At 34.0% G+C, this 24,990-nt stretch overlaps 2 protein-coding genes across 2 annotated transcripts; both read left to right on the forward strand.

Annotated features, from left to right (window-relative positions):
• The first annotated feature begins 1,740 nt into the window (after window positions 1-1,740).
• Window positions 1,741-2,817, forward strand: LOC107868669 (F-box protein CPR1-like). The gene is made up of 2 exons (XM_016715339.1): window positions 1,741-1,759; window positions 2,225-2,817. The coding sequence occupies exons 1-2, from the start codon at window positions 1,741-1,743 to the stop codon at window positions 2,815-2,817; spliced, it is 612 nt and encodes a 203-aa protein (XP_016570825.1).
• An 8,223-nt stretch (window positions 2,818-11,040) lies between these two features.
• On the forward strand, window positions 11,041-24,529 carry LOC107867382. The gene is made up of 23 exons (XM_016713579.2): window positions 11,041-11,345; window positions 11,479-11,542; window positions 11,986-12,609; window positions 14,650-14,891; window positions 15,016-15,090; window positions 15,175-15,309; window positions 16,758-16,876; window positions 16,972-17,277; window positions 18,165-18,252; window positions 18,371-18,476; window positions 18,562-18,675; window positions 19,131-19,294; window positions 19,382-19,502; window positions 19,753-19,977; window positions 20,053-20,243; window positions 20,937-21,104; window positions 21,190-21,295; window positions 22,288-22,425; window positions 23,082-23,243; window positions 23,318-23,518; window positions 23,653-23,847; window positions 23,929-24,000; window positions 24,082-24,529. Exons 2-23 carry the CDS (start codon window positions 11,495-11,497, stop codon window positions 24,232-24,234), a joined length of 3,753 nt encoding a protein of 1,250 aa, XP_016569065.2. The 5' UTR covers window positions 11,041-11,345; window positions 11,479-11,494; the 3' UTR covers window positions 24,235-24,529.
• The last annotated feature ends 461 nt before the right edge of the window (window positions 24,530-24,990 follow it).

The raw sequence follows: 24,990 nt of genomic DNA on the forward strand, positions 1-24,990 counted from the left end.
ATTATGTCCTTGTACATAAGGTTCATCACAGAAAAAACAAAGGTCTTTTGCCCTTTTCTCATTCATTTCAGCAGCGAAAAGTCTTCTACCTAGAATTTTACTAACAGCATTTTGATGTACCATCTAATTAGTCCCAACATTCTTCTTAACTAGAGGCGTGTTATTAGAGGATCTTGGTTGAAAGGGAGGTTTAGGGGTAGGTAATAGGCCTGGCATCTTCAAACCCCAAGATTGAACTTGAGCTTCAAAAACCTCTTCTTACAATCTAGTGATTTTGTAGGCTTGGCGAAGTGTTCTTGGAATCTGAATCCTAACAGCTTTATTAAGTTCAGGTTTCAACCCTCCTAAGTAACAACTCAAGGCATTTTCATCAGACAAGTTAACCCCACATAACTACCTGTCAAACTCAGCTTGATAAGCCTTCACACTACCAGTTTGTTGTAAATTCTTAATAGCTTCCATTGGATCTTCAAAACTATCACCAAATCTATCATTAATGGCTAGTACATACTCATACCAAAAAGGATTTTTTGCAGCAGTTCTAGATCTCATATATGACCTATGCCAGGCTATAGTATCGCCATCTAGATGAATTGAAGCTACTCTAACCATTTGATCAAGTGGAACCTCATCCATGGAAAAAAACCGGTCCACCTTATACAACCAGGTTAGCAAATCGTGGCCAGAACATCGAGGAAATTCAAGCTTAGAACAACGAGTAAGAAATTTACCATTAGAACCTTGAAATTCTCTGTTCTGCTGGGAACAACCTTGCCCTCTTGGTTCATCACCGCCTACTGAAGATTCAGCCCTACCTTCATTTACATTTCTTTCCTTCTGATTCCAATTTTCCAAAGCTTATTTAATCTCCATTAATTCCTTATCTATACACGCATTTCGATCATTCATGATCAACATTCCATCCATCAATTTATGCAATTGATCTTGGATTTGTGACAATTTCCTATCGACCTCTTCTATTGATTTATCGATATTATTATCACGCACAACCATGATTATTCAGCCGAGAATCACAAGCTCTGATACCAATTGATGCACCTCGAAGAACTAAATCAATCCAAGAGGTTAACCTCGAGGAAGGAGAGAGCTAAGATCAGGGTATTAACCGAGAAAAATAGCTAAATTGAGAAGAATAAGAGAGAAGATGAGTTGTATTATGGTTTCTGAATAGCTGTGAATCATTACACACGAATATTTATAGCTAATCATTGAACAATAACCGCCTAACTAACTCTTGGACTCTGCTACAGTGATTCTGTTACAACAGTAAAAACAAACAACTGCTATAGTACTTAACAGATTTAACTAACTTTGAGTCCTAACTGTTTTTGCCTCTTCTTAACCTGCTACACTTGTATCATAATCCATCCACGCTTGTGAACAGAAAGTGTAATTTTCATTGGAATTCTCGGGTTCAAAATATGGCATGCTGCATGCAAAATTCAATGAAGTTGGTCAAACCACCTTGCAACTTGCATCAATGATATCGAACACTTTCTCTCATATTGTTTCCGAACTCCATTAAAAGCACATTCAATAGCTTCGTTGGCTCTATCTGTTGCTTCATAGATATAGCCCGTTGGTTGTTAGTTTCCCATTCACCAAATAAAACGCATTGATCAAAGGACCACCAATCTCAAGTGCTCTGACAACATTACTATCACTAGATCAATACTGAAACTCTCTGTTGAAAATCCATTAGTATACTTTCTCTGGAACATGTATCAACCAAATCAAGGTAAGTTGTTCTTTGACAGTTGTTCCTGGATTTTATGCACACACAAATATTTATAGTGAACTACTAAATCACTTGCTTTGTCCTATCTAGGCCATGGAAATCTACTTCTCAGAGGAAATAATTATGGACATCCATATCAGGTTGCCTGTCCAGTCTCTTCTTCGATTTAAATGTGCTTCAAACTTTTGGAAGACATTGACCTCGGATCCATACTTTAAGGTGAAGCATAACAATCATGCCAAGAATAAAAAAATTCTTATTGCACAAGACGTCCCTATGCTTGTATATCATATTATTGTTGTTCTTTATCTTCATTATCGGCTCAACCATTACAAAAGCTCTGTATCCCTTCAAACCATAAACCACACCGCTACGTGATATTATGTTGTTGCGATGGCTTGTGTCTTCTTTGGTCTTATGGTGGTGCTGGCTATTTACTGTGGAACCCATCCACAAATGAATCAGTACAACTTCCTGAACATGGATATCCATACACAACTCGCGCAACTCCTAGCACTTATCGATTGGCGTTTGACTCGATTAATGATGACTATAAGATTCTTAAGATTGACAACAAGGGAAGTTCGACATCATTCAATAAAATCTTTGCACTAAAGAGTGGTTGTTGGAGAAATATTGGTAACCATTGTCGTGGCTTTGTGAATAACGTGTGTGGTGAAGAAGACTCTTTGGCGTTTGTTCGTGGTGCATTTCATTGGATCGGTAAAGATAATCTATCCAGGCATTTTATGATTTCACTTAATATATCAAATGAGGTGTATGGGGAGATATCGTTGCCGGAGGGAATATGCAATATTCACGGCAGTCAGATATGCCTAGAGCGTGACATTTCTGTATTACAAGGAATGCTTTGTGCTTATCGTACTCACCTATCGCCAAGGGACTGCACTTTTAAGTTATGGGTAATGAAAGACTATGGTGTCAAGGAATCTTGGACTGAATTATTTAGCATACGAGGTCCCGAGTTGTACCAAAATATTGGTTTGCAGATGGTGAAGTGCTACTCTACTTCAGTATGTACCAAAATGAGGGGTTAAATCAGGGGTTTAGGACATCCGGTCGACCATATGAATGGTTGTTTGTATATCCTGAGTTTCTACAAGGATTCGTTCATGCGGAAAGTTTGATCTTCCATAAATTACTTATTTAGGAGTATTCCGCTTTTTTGTTTTCTGGATGTCATGCTACAACCTTTTATTATTATTAAGTTCATTAACCTGCTAGTTGTGGTTTCAAAATGTGTTAGCTAATGTTGTTGGTTTTGCATATTTCAAAATGTGTTTGACAATATTAATGCACCTGCTAGAGAAAGAGACCAATTTGTCCTGAGATTCTGCCCTGGGTCACCAAATATTTGTTAGAAAAAGACCCACAATTCCAACAAAACCAACAAAAAGAAACAATAAATATATTTCAATGCTGTGAAATATACTCAAGTAGGGAACTGGTTGATCCACAAGGAGAGTCAATTGCAAGAAAGTTGAAGTTAGTATCCTTGAAAATTACAGTTCTAAAAGTAATTGCTAATATGATGTAACGTAGTATTTCCAACCTAGGTTGCTCGGACTTTCTAAAAATGTTACGGCACTTGTATCGAATTCTTCAAAAATGCACTATTGTTGGAGGATCTGACATGTTCCTAACGACATTTTGAAGATTTCGAGCAACATAGCTTCCATCGACAAGTTTGTATTGATAGTGATTGAATGTGTCTTTTTCATACTGGTAGTCGCCTAACTACCAAGTTACATCACAATATCCAATTACTTGTAGTTGTAGAGATCAAATCCAGTTTAATCAGATATCATAGATAATAAGTTACTTATTATAAGTATACATGATTTCTTCCCTCCTGGTGATTCAACATATACTGACTCGATTAGTTTGAATCTGCAATGCAAATACCCACTAAAAAGCAGGTATTGAAGTTCCTTTCGAAAATTCTTTTTAATATCTAGAGTTTGAAGTCGAAACTTCTACTTAAAGTATGACGTATTACCGACATTTCATTGTACCTCTTGTGGGGTGATCAGGGGTGGCTCACATTTCACTGTACCTCTTCTTGTGGGGTGATCGGGGTGGCTTAAGGGTAAGATTAGTAAAACGTTTGCGTTAGGCCTCAACAATTTTAATAGTATATTTTATGATTTTCAACTTCACTTGAAATAATAATGAAGATTGTGAAATACGTCTGGAAAAAAAGGAAGAAAAAACTATCTAATTTTTACCAAAAATATTTTAGAAATTTGAATTCAACAACTCAAACTTTATATTAATAAATAAAGTTTTAACAACAACATCCAAGTTAATGTATTGCCAATAAATGTCTAACATTTTATTCACTAAAATTAATCATTACTTTTATTAATAATCATATTAATATATGAAATTAAATGTTATGTGTCTTTTGAAAATACTACATCAAAAGCATGTAATATGCAAGAAAAAAAATAGATAACATTAAATTATTACAACATTATTTTTATTTTTGTATATATATATATATATATATATAATATTTTTTATTAAATTTTGATTTTAGACCATTAATTTTATTGAAACAAATGATGCTCAATTAAGTTGTTAATTAATTGTTTCTGTTCATAAACTTTAATTTAAACAAGTTTATTGGTATTAGGCTTTGGCAATACTAGGTGTCAAGTTTATTGGTATTAGGCTTTGGCAATACTAGGTGTCATATGAATAGCAGATAATCAAATATAACCTGTTGGCTTTTATAAATAAATTAACAAACAATTTGTTATTAAACAAGTTTATTGGTATTAGGCTTTGGCAATACTAGGTGTCAAGTTTATTGGTATTACGCTTTGGCAATACTAGGTGTCATATGAATACCAGATAATCAAATATAACCTATTGGTTTTTATAAATAAATTAACAAATAATTTGTTATTATGATTATGTTGGTACGTTATTATCACTAATTTGAATTTCATTGGCCTTTAACTACTATGTATTAATTGAATGTTTAATGTTTATGTCATAAAGCTTACAAAAAGCAAAACAAAATAACGTTAAAGTTGGATAAACAAAGAAGGGTTCCTCGTACTTCAAAAAAAAATAGTTTGTATCATCATGGAAAAGATTAATGATTGATTTTGTTTGTGTTCTAAACCTTTTTATATATGTAGGGTACATGCACTTTATGGTTTCAATTAATAAAAAATAATCAAAGTTTCAGCTCCACTAATAAATAAAATCTGCTGCTGCTTTTCAAATTTCAAATTAAAGTTGATTCTTCATTGATTTTGTTTAATGCCGAAGGGGCCAACACTATAATGCTAAGTAGTAGAATAGACTACTACTATAATTAAGCAGATTTAATTTATGTTATCCAATTTAATTTTTCATTTAAGTGTTTGATATTCTTACTGAAATCTAACTAATTTAAATTCGTGTCGCATAGGCAAGTTCTGCCAAGAATTTTTTTTCCTATTCAAAATCAAAGGTGGCTCAAAGGTGAGGCTACTAATTCTTTTGCTTTAGGCCCCCAAATTTTCAAAGCCTCAAAAATTGTTAATTTTATTTTTGAAAAATTGGCTATATTGAATATATTTTTTAAAAAACTATCATCATTTAATGGAAAATTTTTGAAACTTTAAATTAAACTACTCAAATCTTTATAATAATAAATAATATATTTACAATAACATCCAAGGTAATGTATTGAAAACGCATGGCTAACGTATTAAACTTGAATCAGTCATTACTATCATAAATAATAATATTATTATATGGAATATAATACTACACTAAAAATAACAATTATGGAAAAACAAGAAAAAACAACATTATTTTTTTATTTATTATATATATTTATATTTTTGAGGTCCCGAATTAAAATTTAACTTTAGACTACTAATTTTATTGAGACGTCCTTGTCCAAAACTCAAATCGAAATAGCTATAAGAAATATCCTCATCCATTTGCATTTTATATTCCTGCCGCGTTATTAATTTACCTCAATTATTGCTCTTGTATATTTTTACTGTGAGTAATTTAATGTGTCACTAATAGGGGCAAATTAAATATATTGTACATTATTTTAAATTATTGTGTCAAAATCGTCATCTTGACAACAAATTGCTTTAAAATTCAAACCTTCTACATATTTTAATAATCTCAATATCCCAAGTTGTGCTTTAAAATATTTATTAACTATGTATAAATATTTAATCATAAATTTAATTAATTAATCTTAAATTATTATAAAAACTCATAAATACTAAATTTTTTAATCCGCATAAATATTTAGCGGTGTTCTATTTTATTATTTCGAAATTATTAGTTTTTGTCATAGACTTCTACTACCAATATTCTCATTATCTTTATTGTATTTTTTGTTCTTTCATAAGAATTATTGGTCATCAAAGTACTTTTGCATATTCAATTACCCAAATTGCCCATATTCCAGGGCAATTTCAATTTTTCCACAAACTAATTATATTGTTGATATATTATATTATAAATTATATTATATAGTTACAAAATGCTCCGACCATGATAAAAATTGGTGCAATCGATGAGGCTCCACTCAAGTCAACAAAATAATTTACTATTCATTTTTGTTTAAAATAAGCATTAGTATACGTTTATGTAAATCATTTTTTAAGGATAAAATTTGGAAGTACCAATATTCTTAACAAAAGAATAAAAGAAAATTGAAAATTGGTGTCAATTTTGATTATCATTTAAATTTTTTTTACTTAATCGAGGATCTTTGCAAACAATCTCTCTAATTTTATTAAGTAAAAATAAAAATATATATTCAAATTTTATTTATGAGGTTGTACTTAATATTGTTAATCATTTTCTAAATAACTATATAATTAATTGTTTAAATAACTAACTATAGAAAAATAACATAGTTGAAAAAAAAATAACATACAAAAATTTGAACTAAAACACAAGTGTGATAATACATGAGAGGAAGAACAACTATAACAGAAGACAATAAGGAGATGAATGTGACATTTTTGTTGATAATTCCATTTTTCAATTTCAAACTATGAAAATAGAAAAACTTCACGTAAAACTCTTCTTTTAAAGGTAAAACTTTCATATGGTGGCAAATTTCCACCCTTTTTATATTAGAGTAAGTGATAAGTTGTTGTTGTTTTGTCATTCGGTGTCCGATATCTGCATTGGAGCTCGATTAATCCGAATTCATACCGCGTAGGGCTCATTCGGAGGAAGCGTTCTCTACCAAAGATTTTTTCATTCTCAGAGCTTGAACCCGAGATCTATGATTAAGGGAGGAACAACCTCATCCGATGCACCACATTGTTTGGTGGTAAGTGATGAGTTGTTTTATTGCTTATTGAACCAATTTCAAATTTCATTATAATAAAAATAAACTTGGTAATTTAAATTTTCAGATATATAGATTCAAAATTGGAATTGCCTGATACTTAGGGGTCGTTTGGTTTGAGGTGCTGAAGCAAATAATCCCTAGATAAAATAATAATCTCGGGATAAAATTTTTTATTACATGTTTGGTTGACAATATTCGGGATAACTTATTCCGGGACTAATAAATAGTGCTGAGATAAGTTATCCATTCAATTGGTGGGATAACAATCCCACCATAATTTATTTTGGGGATAAATGTATGAAGGACAAAAATACCCTCAAACTCTATTATTTTCATTTCTCTCTCTCACACACACACATATATATATATTCATAAATAATAAATTATGTTTTGAATGTATAATATATATATTATGAACAGTATAATATATTATGAATAACGTTTAATATATTCATAAATATATATAAATTATATATTCATAAATTATGTTTAATTAACGTATAATATATTCATTAATTATGAATATAATATATTACGTAATATATAACGTATAACATTATGAATATATTGTGAATATATATACGTTAATTATGTTTAATTATATATATATATTATGTTAATATAATTAATTATAATATATTATGTTTAATTATGTTTAATTATATATAACATAATATATTCTCACACACACATAAATTTTGTTTAATTAACGTATAATATATTCATAAATAAATAAATTTTGAACAGTTTACCGTTCAAAATGGTTGTAAAATATATAAATTTGTTTATTTATATATTTTAATTTCTCTAAAAAAATACCATGCTTATTACTTTGAATATAACAAATTAAACACTCAGTAAAAAATAATCCCACCATAACTAATCCCAATATAACTTATCTCATCATAATTTATCGCAAGATAACTAATCCCAGAAAAAATTATTTTTAAACCAAACGAACCCCAACTTAAACCTAAATATTTACTCCTATTCGAACTGCACAAGTAATACATGTCAAGCCTTAACTTCAAATTCATAAATACTGAATACATGTGGCTTAATGACATGTCAATTCTTTTGGTAGTGTACCGATGAATTCTATGCCTCTCGAAAATGGAGTGACAGAAGTGTTTTTTTAGAATTCAAGAGTGAAGTTAATTTTAATACGATTCAATTTATTATTTTTTATTTTAATTTGTTTGATCAATTTTAGTTTGTCAGGAAGTTTACTAAAGTAAAGAAAAATTTTAAATTTTGTAGTCTTAAATTTAAAATATATATTAAATATAATAAAATGTCCTTTAAGTATTTGCTAAAATTAAAAGTAAGTCTTGACCAAAAGAAAAAAATTAAAAGCAAGTGAATTATAAAAATACACATTATTTCTTAAAATAAAAAAAAAATACAAACAAAGCAAGTAAAAAAATATTAATTTAGACTATTCTTCTTTGATAAGAGTCCTCGTAGAGAAGTGAACAAGAGAATATTTACAAATTTTAATTCAGAAGGGAGGGGCAAATGTGGAAATGAAACCTTTTAATAAAAGAGTCCAAATTTAGAAATTTGAAACAAACCAGAAAGCGAGAGAAACTAAAAAAGTACTAATCTGTGGGCCCCCTAATCCACTATTCCCATGTGAGTGTTTTTCTCTACTCGTTTAAGCAAGCGGGAAACTTACGGCTTGTTTGGATGGTTGTTATGTAGTCGCTTAAATTATTAGTATTAAATTTATGTTTAGCTAATCATTAAAAAAAAAGTTTAATTCTATGTAACAATTGTTTTGGTTTGGCACTTTCGTATGAATTCATTTTATTTTTAATTATTATTTTATAAATTCTGTCTTTATCTTTTGTTTATCTTTTTATATGGTAGTTTTATCTTGTACAACACTATTCTTATAAGTATATTTTTCAAATTATTAATATTTGATATTATGTAATTATAAAAATACAATGTAATACGATGGGAAATCTACTAAATTATCCTTTAAAAATGACAGTTAAATGCGTTAAAGTTTCTGCTATTTACAGACGAGGTTCAATTCGTCCTATCGCAAGCACCTAGAATGTTATGATCACATTGGTTTACCCTAATTTCTTTGTTAGTATAACGTACGATCGCCCCTCCAACAAGAAAAGGTATAAATATGGAAACTTCTCTGCCATTTGAATCGGAGAATTTATGGAGGAAATCGGATTTTAAATTTTCAGAAACAGCACAATTATATTACCAAAGGGAATAGGCTGTGCCTAAACTCATCCCAAGCGCTGCTAATGTGACTACTAAGCTATTTCTTTGGAAAGCTCCTACTAAGATGAGAAATTTCCTGATAAATAAAGGGTTATTATACACAATTTCATCCTAATTTTTTGTCAAGAGACTGTTTTCATAGTTTGAGTAGTGACTTTTGAATCACATAAAAATAACTTTATCGATTTCTTCAAGACTTTTCTTCAAAATCTCTTACCAATTATTAAACTTTCCTTACTTCATAAAAATCTACTGCAAATTAAGCACTACTCCTTCTGTCCTGCAATAGTTGTTCATTATTAACTAGACACATACCTTAATAAATAATAAATAATAGTGATAAATTTATTATGTTACCCTTTAAATAGAATAAATTTCATGCTTTGAAAAATGCATTAGACAGTGAATAATAATAACATGAGTAAAATAGATACAACAATGTAATTATCTATTGATTTAAATTAAATAAATACTATTGAATGTCTATTTTTAATACAATGGATAAAATAAATGGATGGAAGGTTAAGCAGATGAGGTAAAAAATATGGTTAACAAATGACAAGATACTAAGGATCGTTTGGTGTGAGGTACAAAAGTAAATGATTTTGGGATACAAATTTTAATGCATGTTTGGTTGACAATATTTGGAATAACTTATCCTGATACTAATAAATAGTACGAAATAAGTTATCCATACATTTAGTGGGATGACAATCTCATCATTATTTATTCTTGAAATAAAATTAGAATAGGACAGAATTACCCCAAATTCTTTGTCTGACATAATAGAAAATATCTAGGATTTTACGGCTTACTGAGACAAATATGTATAATTAAAAGAAATGACATATTTTATGTGGTTAACTTAATTACTTAATAGATGAATGAGAACACATGTAAAAAAAAATTGAATGAAAAATGTATAATTGAAACACTTTATCAACGATTGAGATATTGAATTAAGCGAATCGCATTATTTTTGTCCTGTAAAATGTGTTGCATTTTAAAAAAAAATTATCACAATTTTCTTCATTTTACTATCACAATTCAACCTGTATTGTGGCCTTTAGTGTATCGCACTTCAAAAAAAGTTTTTATTATACTTAATAATTATAAAAAATATAAAAATGTATGATAAATATGTTTCAAAACTATGTTGTTTATAAAAAAATTCTCTTATTTATTTTCTATGAACATGACTAGTAAATTCCCCATTTTATTTGACAATAAATAAATTTAGAAGTTAAATGTAGTAATTATTGTCAAATATATTTTGTTAAAAAAAATTAAAAGGAATAACAAAAAAGGTAATTCTACGACAAACGACATTGTAAAAACTTATCAATACTCTTACCAATACAATTTTCATAAAAAGCTAGTTAATAATTATTTTTATTAATGTAATTTTCATAAAAATAATTATTAAACTAAACAAGGTAAGGATTATTTTTGTCAACACACAATCTATTCTTAAAAAGAATTCCATGCATATTATTTTTGATACCACAAACCAAATAACCACTAAAAAGTATAACTAATTCTAGCATAACTTATCTCAACATAATTTGTTTTCCAACCAAAGGACCCTTAATTTTACATGAAGTTGCTAAAGCAAAAGAGTATTAAGAAGCATCCAAACAGAGTATTAAAGCGGAGAGAGAAAGAAAACCAGTGCAGTAAAGGTTGTTCACATTACAACGTTCGACTCCTCTTCTGTTTTCCTCCCCCACCCTCTCACCCCCACCCCCACCCCCACGCCCACGCACCCCAACACCATTTTCATTTTCGTCATTGCTTCTCTTTCACTATTTGTACGTGCTCAGTACTTTTTGGCCTAACAAATTCCCCCATTTTTGTTTTCCCCATTAATAACAAAATAAAAATAAAAATGTTGTAATTCGAAGACAGTGATGAAGTAAAAACGACAGCGTTTTAGCAGTGACTCAGTGACAGTGGGTTATTAATCTTTGCTTCTTCTGGGTATTCATTATTTTTTTGTTTACTACTACTATCACATTTTGGTATTATGTGTATTCTTTTGCTGTTTTGCTTTTAGTTAAGTTGATGCATTGTGATTTTCTCTTAATGGGTTTTTGTTTCTTTGATTATACAGGTTATTAAAGAAGCAGATGTTCACTGAGGGTCTCGATAACAACGCCCTCAAGTGGGTTAGAGAGGTCTCATTTCTGCATTTTTTTAATGATATTTGTCTTTTGATTGTGTATGGGTTTGTTTTGCCTGTTGTATTAGGATCTTTTGTCTATGTGGGGTTTGCCCATGTTCTTGAAATTTGAAATTTTCTGATATTTATCTTCTGATTGCATATGGGTTTGTTTTTGTTTGTTTTTAGGGTCTTTATCTATGTGGGGTTTCCCCATAATCTTGAAATTTTGAATTTTGTGACGTCAGACTTTTTCTTTTTGGTCCTGTTGTGGGAGTGATTTTGATTTTTGATTTTGAAATTTAGCAAATGATGTGATGTTTATGGAGTGGTTGATTCTTGAATTTTGTTGTCTTATTTGAAAATTTGAACTTGGAAGTCAGCAAATGATGTGATGTTTATCAAGTGGTAGACTCTTGATTTTTTGTGTCTCATCTGAGAATTGAACTTGAAATTCAGGGTACTGGGCAACAGAAAAAGGAAGTTCCTTACTCTATTTTAAGCGAAAGATCAAGAATTGATCCAATTGGCAGCATGAGAAATGGTGGGCGTAATGTTGGACTTCCTCCGCCTTCGAAATTCAGGAGTGGTCATCTGTCGGGGGTCATTCCTGTATCTAGAGATTTAGACGGAAGTGCATCAGTTTCTGAGAATGACATGATCACTGATTCGGAAGAGGAGGTTTACGGGGGGAGATACTCGCTGGATTCATCACCACATGATGACAGAGTTCCTAGTACTACTGCAGCCACTCAGAGATACTACAATCTCCCACCAAGGCGTGGTGCTGCTCAGTATGCAAGTGACAGTATGTACTCTGATGATGTTGGTTCATCGATGGAGACATTGGGGAGAGGTCATGGACATGTGGTCGATAGATTGATGAGAGGTGCTAGTAGATATCCAATTGGAAGTAGTGTGTATACTGAGGAGGAATCTTCTGATTCTGCTGCAAGCTCTGAGTTCTCCTCCACCCAAGTGGGGACAAATAATGGAACAGTTCCACGATCAACAAATTATGCATCTGAAGGGTGTGTGTCCAGCATTCCGTCTAAACTGAATACAGGAAACAAGACTCAGAAGGTATTAATTTGCTTTGGTTATTTTTCGAATTGAGTTTCCAATTGTTAAATTAATGCATTCTTTGAAAATGGAATTAGCTTTAGAACTTGGTTATATTGAATTATATTATCCAAAAATGAAGCAGTTATCAAAGATATCCTTTAAGGAATATATGATGCCTGCACTCTTACTTTAGATTTGTGCATTGCTATTTCTAAGAATTATAAATCTTGATTTTATCTTCCATGGCAATAAAGGGTGTGGCCTAATGGCCAATTAAGTGGTTAAGAACCATGAGGTCTCAAGTTCAAATCTCTACCGGAGACAAAAATACTAAGTGATTTCGTCCCATCTGTCCAAGCCCCTCGGTGGACAAAATTACTGGGTGCCTGTATTGGTAGAAGGTACCTCATGAAGTTAGTCAAGATGCGTGCAAACTGGCCGGGACACTATGGTTATAAAAAAAGAGAGATCATGTGACTATTTACTTTTTTTCCTGATAAGGAATTATTGACAACATACAAAAAAAGATCATTAGCGACGTGAGATCTAGATAGGAAGGTGATTAGACATGACATGAAGCAGTTACAACTTACTAAGGACTTGACCCTAAATAGGAAGGTGTGGAGGATGCAAATTAGGGTAGAGGGTTAGTGGGTAGGAGTGTGCGAATTAGGGTAGAGGGTTAGTGGGTAGGAGTACGTCCTTGCTAGTAGGAAGGTGTGCGTTGTTTGTAGTTGTGCCGTTAGTCGTCGTATTATGCGTGTCTTGTAGTTTCTTGTTCGTGGTGTTTTGGTGATGTGTGTGATTTCTGGATAGATTGTGTATAGTTTTACTGTGTGGGTGTCTTGTTTCTTTTATTATCTAGTTGATTGTTATCCCATTTTGTTTATTTCTGTATTATCTAGTGATGTGTTATCCCAATTTGTTTGTTGTTTTATGTTTTTTATACTGTTATTTGTCCTGAGCCGGGGTCTACTGGAAACAGTTTCTCTACTTCGTCTGAGGTAGTGGTATGGACTGCGTACGCTTTACCCACCTTAGATCCCACTTTGTGGGGATACAGTGTATGTTGTTGTTGTAGCTATCTGGGAAAATAACTGTTTCACATATATATGACTTAGAATTCCTCAACTAGGTATTGTAGTTCTGTGTTTTTTATTTGCAAAGTTTTCAATTGACTTAAAACTAAGATTTAATGGTGAACTAATTATGTATACCAATGGTTATGAATGCCTTCTACATTCAGACATTGTCTTGAAGATGAAAATTTGTGGGGACAAAAAATCCAAACATTGTATGCATGAATGTGTTCAATCCTTTTCTTAATAAAGATGATAATTACATTAATAATGGAAAAATCATGTGTACATGCAGTATACCATAGAGAATCTACTGCAAAATATGATTGTCTATGTTCGGCCGAATGACACCCATTCTTCTATACAAACAGGGATTTAGTAGGTGCACCAAAAAGGATTTAGGAATGACAGGCTATTCCTCAAATATTCATGTTTTTCTGTGTATCTTCAATAGCTGTCCTATTTCTTTCCTTTCATGGGATTCACATGAGTGCCAAGGTTGAGAGATCCCTCGCTCTTCAACTTCTTTTCCTTCTTCTGAGCCTCCTGGACATTGTCCATTGCAGCCTGAACCATCGCAAAATCATACAGCACGAGTTGTCACCTGACAATGTAAATGAAGGTGGTCACATCCACATGAAGCACCAGTCGACATATGCAATCCTTTTTTTCTCGAATGTTCAGCTGTCAGGTGTTGCTAGACAAAAAAAAAAGAGCACACTTTTCAAACTGAGAAATGTGAATAGTTCGATTCCTCCCTCACCAAGAGGTGATGATAATATGACTGTACTAAAATGATCACCAAGGCTGATTAGCTATTATTGATGGCTACAGTTGCCTTTTCCACTTTGCAGAATGTTCCCAAGTTGAGTTTAAATTGATCTACTTGTGCAATGGATTTTTTCTCATTTACTATGTGGTTACTCATGTTTTTTAGAGAACGTAGACACTCTTGTGAAGCTAATTCAATCACTTTCAGGATATGACCTCTGGGAATTTACAGAAGAAGGTCGCTTCTGATGAAGATGTTCCCAGTGCACCTCCATTTTGCAGCTCTGCTGCTGAAATCAAAGAAGTTGATGATCGGATCCCTGCCTCTAGAACTGCTAATGTGCAATCTGTGGCAGAAGATAGTGGTCTCTCAACTATGGCAGATAGTAACATTTCATCTGGCATAAACCACCAGGTCAAAGTTCCAAATCATTCTGACTCACCTGTAAGGTTTGTTCATGAACCAGTTACAAAACCTAAAGCTATATCTTTTGCGCGTCCTTAGTGCCTTTCTTCTTTGAAAGCAGAATACTTCCTGAATGTCAGCTTATATCTGCATACACCTGTTTTTCAGGACGACTGCTGCTGCTGCAGAAAGTGGAGGGCCGTCGGGTTCTTATCCCGCTCGCCTTCCAACTTTTCATGCCAGGTATCCTTACTGGTAACAGAAACAATTTTACAACGTATAGTTACTCTTCCAGTATTATTAATGATGATTTTCTGTCCAATACAGTGCATTGGGCCCATGGCATCGCGTGCTTGCCTATGATGCGTGTGTTCGGCTTTGCCTGCATGCTTGGGCTAGGGGTTGCATGGAAGCTCCGATGTTTTTGGAAAGTGAATGTGCTCTCTTAAGGAATTCATTTAGGTCAGTCTTTTCTCTTGTTCCACGCTATTGAGCAGTTGCTGTATCTTTCTGGCTTTAGTGTCATTTTGAGAAGAAGTCTATAACAAACACTGATATGATTTGTAGCATCCTATTTTTTTTTCTTACATTAATCACGTTAGAGATGATAGTTTTAGCTTTTTCTAGCTCCATCTTGTTGTGTCACAGTTATTCTTATTTTAAAATTAAAGAATCTTTCTGGAGTCTTATTAACCTCTCAAGGAAGCAGCTGGGTAATTTACAAATGCTTGTTGATCACAAGTATGAGCTCTTCTTGTAGAAAAATAGAACTTGAAAGGGAAGTTGTGAATGATGCTTGCTTTTATCTAGAAATTTATTGAACATTTCAGAAAGGGAAGTTAGTTTAATGTGTAACCAGATCTCTATCTTTATTTTGAGGACCATCGGTAGTCAACCTTTTTTTCCCGTTTGTGTGTGGGTGGGTGGGGTGGGGTTGGGGGATAAGAAAGTCCGTTTATATCAATGTTAACTTCGGCAAAATAAAAGGCCCTCTATAGTCAATAGTTCGCTTTACCCTTTTTCTTATATAATGGGATCGCCAGATTTTTACTTCTGTCCCTCAACCACCCATTCTGTTTGGGACAGTTCACTTTTCCTTCTTAAAGATTAGTAACAACCTAATTACTTTTATTTGTTGTATTTTCAAATCATTTAGCTAGGAAAAAGCATTTAGAAGACGAAATATGTTAAGGCACCACTGGGTTGGCTGAAACAGGAAGTGAAAGCGTTGGTAAATTCTATTTTTTTGGTGCTTTTTGTCCTTTAATTAACAGGAATGTTGCGAGACGGTGAGAGAAGCGGTTTAATGTCCCACATAAAAGACTTCCCTCCAAATTAAGTCCTGCAAAGAAGGATACTTAAAGGAAATGGTTGTTTTTCTAAATTTTCCTTTTAAAACAAATGCATGCAAGAAAAGTATTTTTCTTTTCCTTTATGAGGCTTCATCTTAGTTTACTGCAATGGAAATGTGTTAGCATGCTTGATATCAAATAATGCTAAGGAAACTATTACTACCTCATTATGGGAAAATATTTAGAGTGTTTGGGACCTCTAGTACCTAATGCTTTCTTTTCGTCCAATATATCACTACCACATTTTAGGAAATTTAGTAAAGAGAAGCATTTGGGATGCAGAGTTCCTTCAGGAAATTGAACCAGATAATACTCATTTCAGAAAAGTGATAATTTCAACAGGTCCAGGAAGATGGAGAAGGAAAACGGACAATGGTTGAGAAAATTTTATGGCCACCACCTAACTCTGACTGATTTGACTAAATTCTAGCACAAAATCTGGATGGAAGTGTTTAAGACTTTAAGTTATAACTTGTGTGCATGTAATGAACTCGATTAATATTGTCTGCTTTTCACTTTCATGGCTAAAAACTCTCATCTCCTATATGGATTTTACAGGTTACAGCAAGTTCTGTTACAATCAGAGGAAGAATTAATGGCAAATCGCTCTTCCGAGCTTCCTAAGGAAGCAGCTGCCCCAAAACCTAAGCAAATGGTTGGAAAGATGAAGATCCAAGGTAATCCATGATATTTACTTGTAATATATCAAAGGTAAATGGGTAATAGTAATACTACTGAAGATTTTCTTGTTGACCTTTTTATGATTTTGCAGTTAGGAAGGTTAAAATGGGCCTCGACCCGCCTACTGGCTGCAGTTTTTCTTCCCTAAAAACACCAAAAATAAAGCTTGAATCTGTTAGATATCACCTATCCAATATGCGGTCATCAATATCTTCTGGATGGCGAGCGATTCGCAAAGTCCATTTTGCTCCTCGTGTGCCTGCAAATGGTTCCTTCTCGCGCCAGAGTTTGGCATACATGCAGGCAAGCACCCAATATATAAAGCAAGTATCTGGACTCCTGAAAATTGGTGTGACATCTCTGCGCAGCAGTCCATCATCTTATGATATTGTTCAAGGTAAAGAAGTTCATCTCTATTTCGTTGCTCTTGAATGTTGGTTCTTGTATTGTTAGTTTAGGTATCACTGATCGCGTAGCTCCTAGTCACTTTTGACCCATTGGAGATACAGTAACAACTTATTGTTCTAACCATTTAGTTTCAGCTGTTCCTGAACTAAATTATCAACATCTTCATTTATCACCTGGATATATTATCAATAATCCATCCATTGTAATAGTTGTTTCACTTACAATATGGACATGTTAGTTCTCCTTAATTATCAACTACCAGATATACGTTCTTAGTCTTTTGTAAGTGAAACTATTTTTGTCTTCAAAACAATCTTGAATTCTCTCTTCACATGTTATCTTCAATACGCCAGCAGGTATGGTATTCCACCATTTTGCTTATTTTTTGGTTCATTCCTGGGCTGCTACAATAGTTTTGAAGGTTCTAAGTAGTGGAAATTGCCTCACATAACCCACTGAACCCCGATAATGTTAAAAAATAGCTGCCATATTTGAGTTACACCCTTGCAAGTTGCAGTGCATAATTATAATGGAGATTGTTTCTGATTCTATTTCTTACCCGCAGATATTTTACAATGTTAATTGATCTGAGCAAGATAACACGATTAAAAATGCAAAAAAAAATAAAAAAAAATTGTAGTTAAAGTTTCTACATTGTTTTCAGTGAACAGCAGGCTTATAATAATTGGTCTTATGAGAAAATTGTATGGTCTTGGCCATTCTTTAATTCTCGTTCACCTTTCATACTCTTTACAAGGGCATAAGTAACACAATTTCTTTGACCATAGAGGCACTTTATTTTCACTAGAACTTATATAATATAATGGTTCTATTTGCTATATATTATCTCACCCAAGAAACCTAATATGTGTTCAGAGACATACTGTTGTTTCTTACGACTAAAAAGTTCAATGGAAGAGGATGCTATTAAAATGCAACCTGGATCAGGCGAGACCCACATTTTGTAAGTGTGTTTCTTCCATACGTCATCCTATTTTCCTTCTATTGGAGTTTCTTAAATGCATATTTTGTCTTTGAAGAACTGCTATAATTTTTGGATTGTGATGTGAACATCTTTACAGCTTTCCAGATAGTCTTGGAGATGACCTAATTGTTGAAGTCCTGGATTCCTCGGGAAAGCATTATGGCCGAGTCCTTGCTCAAGTTGCCACCATTGCTGAAGAACCGGTAAACCTGTCTGAATTAACTTTAGTTATCAACTATAATTATTGCTTCAGTTGGCTCATGATGCTTACAGTAAAGTTTCATTCAGGGTGAGAAACTTCGGTGGTGGTCTGTGTATCGTGAACCAGTACACGAGCTTGTCGGCAAAGTGCAACTCTTTATTAATTACTCAACAACATTTGATGAAAATAGTCATCTTAAGGTGAGTCTTGTCATCTTTACAAGCATTTTGACAGCTGAAGGAAGAATAAAGAATTGTTTCTGAAATTTGTTTTTTGGAGAGGAGGAAAGAGCCAATAAGAATGCAAGATAAGCTTAGTGTGGAATCAGTATTTGTGGACTTCCATGGAAATTGGGCGTCTTTTTTGTCATTCATTCCTCCCGCTCTTTTAATTATGATGATATGTAGCTGACTTGTTCATTTCCTGTGACTGCGCATTTAAATGATATTTTCGGGACCTCGTGGTCGTTGAACTCATGATTTATAATGCAATCCTCTTATAATTATTGTGGAAATTTTTTGTGAGCTTTTATTGTCTGGCCATTAAATGATTTGCTGTGACATCTGCCACTCAAAAAGTATTGGGAGAAAATGAAAGCATAATCACATAATGAATTTCTGTAATCTGACACTTTTTTGGTTTCTTCCCATTATAGTGTGGTTCAGTTGCAGAAACTGTTGCTTATGACCTGGTACTTGAAGTTGCAATGAAGATTCAGCAATTCCAACAAAGAAATTTGACATTACATGGTCCATGGAAATGGTTACTTACCGAATTTGCATCATACTATGGGGTTTCTGATGCGTACACTAGATTAAGGTACACTATACTTGCATTTTCTTGTTTTAGGTGCTGTAGGAATTTTCCGCTTATGTACATAATTATTTTGCAACATTAATTGTGCAGGTACCTTTCCTATGTTATGGATGTGGCAACACCAACTGCTGATTGTCTTACAGTTGTGCATGAGCTTTTGTTACCTGTAATAATGAAGGGCCGTTCTAAGAGCACCCTTAGTCATCAAGAGGTAACACTTGTAAACAAATTGAATCTGATATATTCCATATTGCAGATTGGACATTGATGCTGTTTTGTGGCTTTTAGATTCCAAGTTATTTTGTGACTTCGTTGTCTTCCAAAAAGTTGAATTCTACATGTGTGTTTCGTTATAAAAGAAATGGTCTACAATTGTTTCTTTATAAAAGAAATGGTCTACAATTTTCTCGCATATCTCTCATAAGTACTGACATTGCACAGTGTTTTCTTGCTTCTTACAGAATCGTATTTTGGGGGAAATTGAGGACCAGATTGAACAGATCTTTGCGTTGGTTTTTGAAAACTACAAGTCTTTGGATGAGTCATCACCATCAGGGATAATGGATGTCTTCAAACCAGCGACTGGGGTTGTACCACCTGCATTGGAGCCTGCTGTTAAACTATTTTCTCTACTTCATGATATATTGTCTCCTGAAACGCAGAACACGCTATACAGCTATTTTCAGGTCTGGAAGCTGGCACATATCTCTACAAATCATCTGTTTTTATCTTCAGTTTGGCATAAATATTTGATTGCACAGGCTGCTGCTAAGAAAAGATCAAGACGGCACTTGACAGAGACGGATGAATATGTCAGCGGCAATAATGAAGGACTCTTGATGGATGCTGTTACCGTATCTACGGCTTATCAAAAAATGAAGTCCCTCTGTATGAACATCAGAAATGAAATTTTTACTGACATAGAAATCCACAATCAAAACATACTTCCAAGGTATTCCTAATTTCTAACTATACTGAGGCAATTTTTTGTCTAAGTAAACATTTTAAGATTAATTAGTATTAGCACAGGCTGTTACTCACATCACTCAAAATATATATGTGAAGACGGTAAAGTGAATTGACTTCTTTGACAAGACAAACATGTATATTGTTAACTGTCCTGCATTGGTTAAGGGATGTATTGTTTTCTTGTATGGTTTTGAAAATTCTTCACCCCTATGCTAACTTTTGAGGTTGTGTTAGGCTTATAGTCTATTTTCTTGACATGGTATCAGAGCTAGAATATCCCTGTTTCTTATTTTACCTAATGCTGGATGCCATGTTGTCCATGCAAAAGATGCTTAGTCCTGGGTTGCAGGAGTGTATTTAATGTTGATTGAGGAATGGACTGTTTTCTCTCTATGGTAATCCTCAATTAATGATCTAAGTTTTGAGGTTGAGCTAAGCCTGAAGTCTATTTTCTTAACAGACATACTCCTCACCCCCCACTCCCCAACCCCCAACCCCCGCGACTAAGTTCTAACTCCTTTCCCTGTTGTGCTTATGAACATGTGCAATTCTCTTTTCATGCACAAAACTGCTAAGCAATATCTTATAGATGAGTCCAATTCCAAGTTTTTTTCCTATTAGTCGTCATTTCTTGCAACATTCCTAATTGCTTCAATGTTTTCAATTCTGTGTACAGCTTCATTGACTTGCCGAACCTCTCTTCAGCCATATATAGTGCAGAACTTTGCTGTAGATTGCGGGCATTCCTGATCGCTTGCCCCCCTGCTGGTCCTTCTCCCCATGTGACTGCTCTTGTCATTGCAACAGCAGATTTTCAGAGGGATCTTGCCTGCTGGAATATCAAGTAAGTCTTGCCTCATAGGTTTACTATTTAATGCATTAGATCTATATGCAAAATGGTGTAATTTTTGGTGAAACGACCTGTGCAGACCCGTCAAAGGAGGAGTGGATGCTAAAGAATTGTTCCATTTGTATATCATCCTGTGGATCCAGGATAGGCGGCTCTCTTTGCTGGAATCTTGCAAGCTGGATAAGGTACTAACTGAAGCTCACACAGGCACTTTTAAAACCTTGGTGAAGCACATGTATCTACTCTCTACTTCTGGCTCTAATATCCCTCTATTATGTGGTTCATAGGATCTATGTATTTGGTGTGATATCTTTTCCAGACAGCAATTTGTTTGCATCAAACTTAGCATCCCACTTGCATAATCTTGCACTGTGCTATATTCTTTCTGTTAGTAGTTATTGTTTGCTTGTAATATTTTGGATTAAGCTGGTCAGTGCCTTTTTCATAAACATGCTTGTCGCTTCTCTATTATGGTGTGTTTTGCATGGAAACTTGCAATGTAGGCAGAGGCTGGATGGTAGATTTCAAATGGATGAGATATTAAAATCTAGATTAGGTTTCTTGATTTTCAGTAGCCTTAACAGAAGCGTAGGAGGACTTGAAAACATTGAGTCTACTTTTGGATGTCAGGATAGTTGCTAGAAAGTTTTTTTTTTTTTGTAAATTTTGCAATGAAGTAAGGAAGATCAGATTAATTTTTTGCATGCATGTGTGTTTGAAGGGAAAATAAAATTTTGAAATAAGAGTGTAAGAATCATGCACTCTTTGCAGGTTTAATTTGGAGAAAAGTTTCTTCGTGTTGAAATGTCAACTTGCTGCTTTCCAGATGCAATGCAAAAATGTTAGCAACTAAACAGACCTTGTAATTGATAACAACTAAGATCTTCGATTGGTTTAGTTTTTAAGATGGACCCTTTCTTACATTAGCAATGGGGTTGGAAAGAATTTTTCAATATGGGCCAATTTTTGCAGATCAATGCTTACTATTTTTAAAGATGGGCCAATTTTTTGCTTGCTTAGATGGAAAGGAAATTTAACTTTTGCGCCACTAACAGCTCTCTTAGCTCTGCTCCAAGTTAATTTAGGAGTTCGGTTATCATTGGTTTTCACTTTCTGCTGATCTGCTCTATCCTTCATTTTTCCTGATTGGTGCTGAATAATCTCGATTATCTCACAGGTGAAATGGTCGGGAGTGAAAACTCAGCATTCAACAACCCCTTTTGTTGATGAGATGTACGGGCGCCTGAAAGAAACTCTAAATGACTACGTCATCATCATCTGCCGCTGGCCAGAATACACATTTGTATTGGAGAATGTATGCCCTGATTATTCTTGTTTCTGTTTTACTACTATGTGCATGAAAATATACTATTGTAAAGAAAGAGGATGAGGGGGGAGGGGGGAGGGGGGAGGGGGGGGGGGGGGGGGGGGGGGGGGGGGGAGGGTGATACTGTGCCCAACATTTGCTGAAAAACTCGTGTTGCATTTTTTTAATGGCAATATTATAAACCATCAAAAGGATTCATTAACTGACTAAATTGACAGTGAAATGGTAGTAATTGTGAACATCAGTTCAATACCCTCATTATCGTTCTTCTATTTCTGCCACTCTTACTAAAACCTAGAAATTGTGCCCAGTGTGGGCATACCAGTATATAGTCTGTGCCAAAGTTAGATCTATTTATTTGCTGAAGAGGACTGATCTATTTAGACTTCTCCCTTGAAACATTGTATGAAAAGGAATGATACTTAATTACATTAGGATTTTATTTCTTTTCATTTTTCTCCTTTCTCGCTTCATTTTTCTTTTCTCCTGGAAGTGAAGAAAGCTTGAGATTAGAAGGAATCAAATGAGCAGTAACATACGGGCTGCTGTTGCGCTTTGTTCTTACGTTCTATTCATTTTTTGGCCATTTGAAACTACTATTTTGTTTATAGTTGACACTTTCCTATTTCTCTTGATGTATAAAGGCCATTGCTGATATTGAGAAGGCAATTTTGGATGCACTGGAAAGGCAATATGCAGATGTCTTGTCGCCGTTAAAGGAGAATTTGACACCCAAGAAATTTGGCCTCAAATATGTGCAAAAACTTGCCAAAAGATCAGTTTGCCCATATATTGTGCCAGAAGATGTAAGTATCCTTTTTCTATCCTTCATCACATGTAACTCCATATATTTAGGCCTTCGACATGTTCCTTCTTTCAGTTGGGAATTCTTTTGAATTCAATGAAGAGGATGCTAGATGTTCTGCGCCCAAAGATTGAGCAGCAGTTTAAGTCCTGGGGCTCATGTATCCCTGAAGGAGGAAACACCGCTCCTGGAGAGCGCCTGAGTGAAGTGACAGTGATGCTTCGATCTAAATTCAGGAATTATGTGCAAGCAGTCATTGAAAAGCTTGCAGAAAATGTGAGTTTGCGCGGCATTTTGGTTAAATCTAAAATTAAAAGGAATCCATTTGTTCTATATTGGTCACTGCTTGCTGAAACTTTTCAACTGATTACTTGATTCAACTGAAACAAATACCACCTGTCCTGCTTCAGACGAAGCTGCAGAACAACACAAAGTTGAAGAAAATTTTACAAGATTCCAAGGAGAATGTCATAGAATCAGACATAAGATGTAAGATGCAGCCATTGAAGGAGCAGCTTACGAGTTCCATAAATCACCTTTACACCATATTTGAGCCTAACGTATTCATTGCAAGTTGTCGAGGCTACTGGGACAGGATGGGACAGGTTAGTCTTGGTTGACCTTATGGTTGATAGCTTATTGTTCATTTTCGTGTAAAAATTATTACTAATTTCTCTCTGCTGCAGGACGTGCTAAGTTTCTTAGAGAGCAGGAAAGAGAATCGGTCTTGGTACAAGGGCTCGCGAATTGCAGTCTCTGTAAGTAGCAACTTCTTGTTTTGGTACAAAGTGCATCTAATTACTATATGTTTCATCATTTTATGTACTTGGCATTTGCAGATCCTCGATGATACATTTGCCTCTCAGATGCAGCAGCTGTTAGGCAATTCGCTTCAAGAGAAAGACCTCGAGCCTCCTAGGTCCATTCTTGAAGTGCGATCAATGCTTTGTCGAGATGCTTCGAATAACAAAGGATCAACTTATTATTACTAGATGTAATTAATGTATAGATGTCCTATTCAATTTCATTCTTTTGTTTCTTTTTGGTTCTGGAAACGAAGAGAGAAAGAATGGTTTCGTAGCCATTGCCTATAGCCTATAGCCTATAGCCTATAGTCTACAGGTGGATTCGCAGGGAGGAATGGAATGACTCACCTTGTGTTTTTTAGGCCTGCTACAGAAGAATAGGAAATAGTATCTCTCACAGTGTCATTTTTGTTGTGGGGGCAGGTGACTCTACTGCTCCAGCTGTATTAATACCCTTCTATAAAAGACGTATTGCTCGTAATTCACACTTGCCAGATATCTAGATCAAGTTTGTGTTTTATTCCAATTTGTCGACTCTCATTTTGTTAACTGACTTAATCGCAATACTTATCAGAAGACATGATAGTTGGAAGAGCTTCAATAGTTGTACTGCTTATCTTTGCACTAGAAAGATTCTCACTTTGTTAACTTGTCTTAATCACAACATTTATCCGAAAACATGACAAGTTGGAAGAGCTATGACAGTTGCACTGCTTGTCTTGCTTAAGAAAGGGAGTTACGAGAACCATACAAAGAACTTTAGCTGAGGGGATTCCTCCCCTCAAGTTTAGCTATGCGGATTGTCCAAGATGACATAAGAAAAATTTCCAATTGGAGATGTTTCACTCCTAGTTGACATAGTGAAGATTGTCCAAAACTATATAGACAATTATTAATACCCACAGGGATTACAATAGAAGCGATGTTGTAGTGATTACAATA

Source organism: Capsicum annuum, chromosome 4, assembly GCF_002878395.1.
Source record: "Capsicum annuum cultivar UCD-10X-F1 chromosome 4, UCD10Xv1.1, whole genome shotgun sequence".
Lineage (NCBI taxonomy): Eukaryota > Viridiplantae > Streptophyta > Magnoliopsida > Solanales > Solanaceae > Capsicum > Capsicum annuum.

Coding starts and splice junctions, on each gene's coding strand:
- LOC107867382 (XM_016713579.2), top strand. CDS start 11,495: ATGTTCACTGAGGGTCTCGATAACAACGCCCTCAAGTGGGTTAGAGAG. Junction 21,296..22,287: donor AATCTTGCAAGCTGGATAAG/GTACTAACTGAA, acceptor ATTATCTCACAG/GTGAAATGGTCGGGAGTGAA. Junction 22,426..23,081: donor ACACATTTGTATTGGAGAAT/GTATGCCCTGAT, acceptor TGATGTATAAAG/GCCATTGCTGATATTGAGAA.